The 8,339-nt window shown below is 41.1% G+C and overlaps 1 protein-coding gene across 2 annotated transcripts; it reads left to right on the top strand.

The window, feature by feature from the left end:
* The first annotated feature begins 130 nt into the window (after positions 1 to 130).
* On the top strand, positions 131 to 7,723 carry PEX13 (peroxisomal biogenesis factor 13). Of its 2 annotated transcripts, XM_082047736.1 has the most exons (5): positions 131 to 291; positions 2,474 to 3,171; positions 3,616 to 3,741; positions 4,157 to 4,258; positions 6,817 to 7,723. In XM_082047736.1, the coding sequence occupies exons 1-5, from the start codon at positions 218 to 220 to the stop codon at positions 6,834 to 6,836; spliced, it is 1,020 nt and encodes a 339-aa protein (XP_081903862.1). In that variant the 5' UTR covers positions 131 to 217; the 3' UTR covers positions 6,837 to 7,723. The 2 variants fall into 2 exon arrangements, with proteins under 2 accessions (XP_081903862.1, XP_081903861.1); XM_082047735.1 differs by having other exon boundaries at positions 132 to 291; positions 4,157 to 7,723.
* The last annotated feature ends 616 nt before the right edge of the window (positions 7,724 to 8,339 follow it).

Here is an 8,339-nt window from a genome sequence, read left to right on the forward strand (position 1 = left end):
TCCCGAGCGGCGTGCGGAGCCGGCACAGACGCGCTCAGCGGCGAGGCGGAGCGCATCGATGAGGGGGCGCGGCGCGCAGCCGTGCCCCAGCGCCGCGTGATTGGATAGCTCGGCGCTCCCGTGTCGCGCCTGCCGGTGGGCGGGCGGGCGGAGGAGCGCGGCGGGCCGGGCCGGGCCGGGCCGGGCCGGGCACAGCGGGGCCCGCAGCCAGGCGGACATGGCGTCGCAGCCGCCGCCTCCCAAGCCCTGGGAGAACCGGCGGATGGCGGGCACCGTGGCGCCGGCCTTCCAGTGAGTCTCTGTGGCGGGCTTGGGTGTTCGCCCCGCTCAGGGCGGCCGGGCCTCCCGCCCGGGCCTGCTCCCCTGAGGCGAGCTCAAAGGTCGGGCCCGGCCGGGCAGCGCCGGGGCCGAGCGGAGCCGGGGGGGGGTTGGTTTGGGTGGCCCAGGGGGGTGGGTTATTCCTGGGGTGGTTTGTGGCCAGTTTCTGGCATCGCGCTATTTGTAGTTACTTTGGCTTTCTCTGAGAGACTGCAAACAACAAGATGTAGACATTGACACCTCGTGAATACATTTAACTTTCCATTTAGCTATAGCTTTGTTCAGCATGACTGTAGTTAAGGTAGCAGCAAACAATCGTTGGAGCTTAAAGAACATTTTAAAAATAACTACCAAGGCCTCATAGTTGTTCTGAAGCTGTTTGTTTTATTTTTAGGGAATACTGTCTAATTTAATTGTCTGAATTGCCTTGTTGGGGGATTTGTGGTAATTCCCCTTCTCAGTGAGGAGAGGGAGTGAGAGGCTTCTGGAAACCCACCTGCGTGTGTCTGTGGAAAGCTCGTGTTTAATGCGGTGGAATGCCCGTTCCTAGGGGTGGTGTAGGTGTGTGAGTGGGGGAGAAGCTGTGTGACCTCCCCAGGAACTGGAAAAGCTACATGTGTGTGTCGCTTTTTCCAGAAAATCCAACCTGATGTGGTACAGAAAGCGTTTGTGAGCTCCTTCTTTTTTACCAGAGAAAGAGGAAAGCGTGGTGGTTGATGATTGCTCTTGTTTTTCGCTTGGTGCTTGCGATTGCAATTAGACCGAGCTGAAACTGGGCAAAAGGTTGGCCCGAGACTCAGCATTCATCGGAAACTTTGCAGCTTTCGCTGCAGGATGAAGCTGACAGAGCAAGAAGTCTGATGTTAATTCTTCTTGGTGGGGTTTCTGGCTCATTTTAAATTGCTTCAAGCAGCTTTAAAGTGAGGTGTCCTAAGTTGTCTATTGGGGATGGAAGTGTAGTGCAACTTAATATGTTATGGTACCTCTATTTTCTGTGATAACAATTTTTTTTTGCTTCTGTTTTTAACTGCTAAAAGTTAAAGGCTATGATGGAAAAAATGAACAGTGTAAAGATGTAAATATTATTCTTTACTGTGGAAACCTGTTTTGCTAAGAGGCATTCGTTCCCTCCCTTATACAGAACTAGTATAGCAGGGATCCTTCACATTGAAAGCAGAGCAGAAAGCAGCAGCTCTGTAGCAATTCAAACCTGACTTCTTCTGGTTTTGGTTTTTTTTCCTGTGAATTTAATGGACTACAGAGTGGGAAGTCATGGGATGAGGCAGTAAGCATGGGAAATGACCAAAATGTTTGGCTTTTAGGATGATAATATGTGATTAGATTATTAATGAAACAGCAAACGTTGGACAGCTACTTGTCAGAATTAAAATTTCAGTACTTGAAGGGTGTTATTACGACGAGCATAGGTAAAATGACTTAAACCTTCAGGCATATGAAGGAATAAAAGTTCACTAAATTGAAAACAAATAGTTGACTCACAATGCCTCTTTCTTCCAACTATTAATGGTAATAGATTCTATCCCTAGATGTGCTATGTAAAGGTAATTAGATACTTTGGGGAGAGGGGAAATTAGGGGACCCAAAGCCCTTGCATATGTTGCTGTGTAATTCCTTGGATTCTCAAATAGGTCGCTCACTCTTTTCTCTAAGGGTGGATTCAAAGGAGCTCTCAGGCTTCTGTCCTGCTGTAGCATTGGCTCGTTATATAGAAGAGCTGAGAACAAATATTGGAAATAAATACTTCAGATTGCAAAGTTCGTAGATATTCTTGGTCGTGCACATGAGAAGCTCAGGTTTGATGGATCCAGCATGGATGTAGTGTTTGATGCTTTCTTGGTCAATACAATAAATAAACTGAACATTTTTCCAGGTATATGTTTCGGATATGCTGTGGTTCCACATTTACACTGAATATCCCATTATGGTGTTCATTTTTTTTTTTTCCTCAAAAGACCTGTATTTCCTGACTAGAATTTTTACTTTTCACAAACATTGTGCAAGGTACTGAGCGATTGGCTACCAGGTTCCCTACTGAAACACACTGTCATATTTATATAGTTAGCCAAGAACTCTGGGGAAATGCAAAGATCTATTCCTTTTTGAGTACTGATCTTGTTTGTCTGAACTTGTTTAGGTCTCCTGACTTGGGTGACAACGTACTGACCAGGCCTGGACAACCCACAGTTGCACGGATACCTCCACCTATTTTGCCAAGACCATCCCACCAAACGGGAAGCAGTAGCCTGAGCACTTTCAGGCCAGCATATAGTAGTTCGTTTTCTCCGGGCTATGGTTCATATGGAACCTCTTTTTATGGAAGCTATAGTCCTTACAGTTACGGATACGGCGGTTTGGGTTATAACCGCTTTCGTACGGATGATATTCCTCCCAGCAGGTTTGTTCAGCAGGCTGAAGAGAGCAGCAGAGGAGCATTTCAGTCCATTGAGAGTATCGTGCACGCGTTTGCCTCGGTCAGCATGATGATGGATGCCACCTTTTCAGCGGTGTACAACAGTTTCAGAGCTGTGTTGGATGTAGCGAATCACTTCTCCCGCCTCAAAGTACACTTCACAAAGGTGTTTTCAGCTTTTGCTTTAGTGAGAACTATAAGGTTTCTCTACCAGCGCCTACAACAATTACTAGGTCTGCGGAAGAGCTCTGAGAATGAGGATTTGTGGGCTGAAAGTGAGGGGACGGTAGCTCGTGTTGGCCTTGAAGACAAGGCGGCCAACTCTGCAAAGTCTTGGCCCATTTTCTTGTTCTTTGCTGTTATAATGGGAGGTCCCTATCTGATTTGGAAACTGCTTTCTACGTACAGCGATGAAGAAACAGGTAAAGATGGTCTGCAGCACAAGAGAAGTGCAGCATATATTGTTCCTTTTGTTATCAATGTGCAACGATTAATATTATACTACAGTAATAGAAGTTAATAGATACTGAGGTAGAATACTAAATTTTAGGCATGTGATAAAAGTATCAGCCTGTTTAAGTATCCTGTTGTTGAATTAGGTTGTAGTTTCATGGTAAGCTTTGTGTGATTCCAAAATCATGGTTGCTTTCTATTTCTCCTTTCTAGTAGCTGTGGCAGTTGGGATGGGGGATAAAGTATGGGTTGGAATGACTCAACAAATCATGCTTTGTGTGTTACTCTTGTGAGTGCGCTATTGGAAAAGTTTTAGCAAGGACGACAAAGTGTTTTCTTCATTTTCCTTTTGAAAAAAACAAGCAACTTTATAATTCAAAGCAGATAAACTTTTAATTTCTTTTTGGAAACAGTATCTAGTAACTGGGCGAGTGGAGAAGACGATCACGTAGTTGGAAGAGCAGAATATGATTTCAGTGCTCTCTCCGAAGAAGAAATTTCTTTCCGTGCTGGTGACATGCTAAAATTAGCACCCAAAGGTAAACTTTTGATTTTGTATTTATTTTCTAATCACATGTGTAGTTGTATTGTTAGAGTCTGAAAATGAAAACAAAAAGAATGCTATACCTTATTTGACCAAACTCCTCATCCACACTGATTTTTTTTTTCCATAAGTTATTACTTGTGTTGTAATAAAACTTATTGAGTAGGTTTGTTCAATTTCCCTGAGATATGACCATCCTAAAGTTACTCAGGGAGTGCTTTGTGGTTACCTTTTCCTCATGTGAGCTGAGTCATTTCTCTTGTGGAGTAATTTGTTTTCGCCTTTTATTACAGGGTTATTTTCTCTGCCTGATGAGCTGTTCTTTATCTGCCTACTGGTGTTTCTGTGCCTCAACTGCAATGTGTTTTGAATTGTTTTGTAACTTAACGCATTGGCCTTTTCTTCTTCAGAACAACAACCCAAAATCCGTGGTTGGCTTTTGGCCAGTTACGACGGCCAGACAACAGGACTCGTGCCAGCTAATTACATCAAAATCCTGGGCAAAAGAAGAGGTAGGAAAACAGTGGATCTGGAAAGGATTACAGAGCAACCGCCAGCGTTTACCAGCACGTCTGCTAGAGGATCCACCGCTGCTGCGACGTTAGAGGAGCAGGAAGCTGCTTTTGATTCTGTTTTTGCTGCAAGTAGTAAAGTTCCTGTTGCATCTGACTCCACCGTGGTTAGTGGAGAGAAACAGGAACTCTAATGCACTTTGATCAACAAAGCAACTGAACTCTGCTTTATTGATAAAACTTAGGGTTTGTTGAAAATCTGTGTTGTAGTGGAACACTGATGGGTCTGTACCAGTTCTTGCTGCTCCTGACTGGTGAAGGGATGAAGAAATGATTGCTCAAATTTGTAGTATTTATTTTTGACCTACCTGAGGCTGTACATTAGTGACTCTACCCAACCACCTGGCAGCAGCTCTAAGATCCCAAGATGAGAAGAATTGAGGCATTTATAACAAAGCAAACAAAAGTGAATAGGGGCTGCCAACCTGTGTTTGTTAAGGAGATAAACTGTTGCTTGCTTTTTGTGAGAAGTAGGGCTTCTGTCAAAAAGACCTTAGCTCTTACAAAAATAGGACTTGCAAGAAAGAGGAAAGAAATACAGTTTACAAAGGAAGAGCAGTGAGGCTTCAGCAGTAGTTCTAACCAATTCTCTTTTGTTTATTAAAACAACATTTGAATAAAGGGTATCCTGCAGTCAGGCACTTTTCCAGCACACTTATCAATTGCTGTTTTCTTCCGTGGTCACATAATTTTGCGTCACTCCTAGCTATTTTGTTATTGTAGCTCGTTAACTGCCTATCAATAGTTTACCAACTCCCGTCTGCATCTCAACGTACTTCTGTTCTTTATTGTTATTATATGAATGTCAAAATATCTATCCTGCCTTTTAGTGCAGTAGGAAAGCGATGGCCTGGGGGCAGTTTAACCTCATTTGAGTGGCAACGAAAAAGTAACATTTCTTGCTTAATTGTCTCAGCAGAGGTCTTGGAGTTACCTCTTTATACTGCCTTTCAGGTGGTAAACTTTGCACCTGTCCATAAAATTGGAGGGCTCTGGTTTATCAAAAGCCATAAAAACATTAAGACTGTTCAGAGTATTTAGTATTTTCTTCATATTGGTGTTCGAGAGTTCTATATTGAAGTACTATTTGGGTTTTTGTTTCTGTTTGTTTTTTTTAATGAAGCAAAGATAATGAAAACTTTCTTCCTTGTAGTATATATGTATAACATGTTGAGCTTCTGAAGGTTAGAGCAATGGGTAAAATAACTAAAGCTTGTCTTATTGATTAAAATAGCTTTTCTTTTTTATTTTAAAGGTATTGAAAAGTATTAGTAAAAGTAGAGCATGTGCCTTTGCTTAATTGATGCAGTAGTTTCAGTTTGAGTGTTTCTACAGAGATCTTCAACACCCATTATGTGTTAGCAAAGCTTTCAGTATTTTTACTTTAATTGCATTTGCTGACCTTGAGCTCTTAGAATTCTGCTCGCCACATCAAAACTCTGAAAAGAAAAAATGAAGTGAGCACAGTTTTTTTGAGGTAGAGTGGCTGAAAAGACGGATATTATTCTGGAACCTTGGATTTTAAAGTAATCTCTGAATGCCTGTGGTAGATAATTAGAGCAAGAATTTGAGTGGTGGTGCTCAGGTATTGGGACATGGTGCAAAGAATAATTTTACTGGATTGTTAGATCTTGAAGTGCAGAGGAAAAGGAGGGAGTACTTAAAGGGCAAATGAGAAACTTGAAACAAGGCTTGCTATGTTTAAAGCAGAACAGGTTCTTGAGACGTTTCCCTGTGTACCAGGGCATTGAAGAAAATTATCTGTATTTGGAAATGACATCTGTTGTTGAAATCAAAATAGCAAACAATCCTGAAATATAAAATATAGAGAGGAAAAAAGGAGAGGAGGTATCAAGTGTACAGTTCTACTTACAGTGTGTGTTCATAGAGGGAATTAATTTACTATGTGAGATCTAATTAATGGACTTTCACCTTCTCTTCTGTCAGTGAAAGATTTCAATCAGAGGAATAGTCTCTTAAGTTAGTGAGTAAATAAACCCCAAACTTTTTGTAGAGTATCCATTCAAGTAGATTTCTATTTTCCTGCTCAGCACAAGTTGGGAAGACGGTACCATGATGTTTGTTAGAATCTTTAAATCCTCCTAATTTTTAGAAAGAGGAGTTTAATTTTACTTTCAGGTCATACTATTTTGAAAATAATTCTTTTTGTAGGAAGATAGGTTATTAATAACAGGCTTGTCTTTATGGTAGTTTGACTTAGTCTACCAGTTGCTAACTGTCATAACTGTGTCTGCTGAATCTTGACAAGAATTTTGATCCTTTCAATCTTGTGATTACATTAATGGGAAAAGAAGGCTCTGAGGAAATGAAGTTACTTAACTCACAATTAATTGTACTGATTGCAGAAGGGTATTAAAATTTAATGAAGAAAAATTCTACTGTGCTTTAAGATTTTGATTTTTTTTTTCTTTTAATGCACGAACTAGCATCAGGAAAAAATGTGAGTCCTGCAATTTCGTTGTCTATGTTTCTGTCAGGAAAAACATCATCTGATTGATAAAGGGAGGCTGGTTGACAGGCTGCTTGAGACGTGCACAACTTTGGAAAGGTGACAAGACCGAAAGGAGCAGGTGTGGCTGCAACTGGAGTGTGTAGAAGAGGAGGTCAGAAAAGATGCTGCTGAAATACTGCTAAACTTCTGCATATAGGCAATTAACTCTTATTTCAATATCTGTACATACTGGGTTACTTTTATGTTGTTCTCTGAAGCTGCTTGTACACCTGTAGCAGACCTAGAAGTCTGTAACAGACCCATGACATTTGTTTATATGAGACTTTAGATTGATCTTACTTTAATCTTTTTGATACTGTGCAGTACACCAACCGTTTTATGCTTGAGTAATCTCCAAAGTAATGACAGATGGCAGATTTGCCTGGTTCTCTGGGTGCTAGCAGTACATGAACATGCCCGCATTCAGGTTTCTGAAAAATAAAGTTAAAACCCTCTTTTTGCCTAGTAGTACTTAATCAAATTCTCTGCTTCTTTTGCACAGGTTCAAAACCTTTTCTTTCTGTGGAGCTAGACTGCAACTGAGCTAGGAAGATTGTTCTCACTTATTTGGTGAGATCTTGGTGAAATTTGCCAGTCAGGCAAGTGCAAAGGAAATGCAGTTTCTTATAAATATGATCTGTTCACAATGAAAATTTTCCAGAAGTACAAACTGAGAAACTAACAGTGATTTTCTTGGTGCACCACAGCCATTGTAGAAACAATCTGGTCCGCAACAGGAGTGCAACTGCACTTATTTTACGAAACACAGATGTTTTTAAGTAGTTTTTTATCTATGCAGGTGTGGTCGTATGTTGGAATTGGGCAACGTTTTTGACCTGTAATGACAGGTAGTAATTGTGTGTGTCCACTGGTAATACACTTATTTATTTCCACCCTTGCATCCTGGGACTGGTTCTTCTGCAGCCTGATTTGAGGCAGGTTTGGGACGATAAATCTGTTTCCTGGGTTCTGTGTGCATGTGGAAAAGCCTTTAAGTAGCTGGATAATCCCTCCTTGAAACAAACGTACTGGTGTAACTGGTTTAACTGGTAATATAGGAATGATGTCATTGCGAGGCACCCCTGGATTTTTCTTATCTGCAATTTTTAATGCTAGTTTGTGATCCTAATGTTCCCTAAATTTCACAGTAGCTACAAAACTCTAAGCCTTGAGCAAATGACATGTTTTATTTATACTGTAAAAGGGGATCTTTGCAGGTTTTTGTGTATTTTAGAAGTGAAAATGCTTTAAGTGCAAACCGCTAGTTCCACTGTCTTTGTATTATTGGTACTGAACATGCATAGTCTCTAGACTATCAAATGAGTAAAATTTGTGATATTGAGGGTTTTTTTTTCTCAAATACTGCTATTGGTGTTTTTTTCCCTATCAAAAACAAAAAGGAGGGACTGAAGCTCTGCCTAACAGCACATGTTAATTCAAAAAGTGTGTTGCCTGTTCTCTGACATACCATCAAGCCTGCATTTATAATGTCATAAAGTAATGTCATAA

The sequence above is a fragment of the Streptopelia decaocto genome (genome assembly GCF_964273445.1).
Source record: "Streptopelia decaocto genome assembly, chromosome: 3".
Taxonomy (NCBI): Eukaryota; Metazoa; Chordata; class Aves; order Columbiformes; family Columbidae; genus Streptopelia; species Streptopelia decaocto.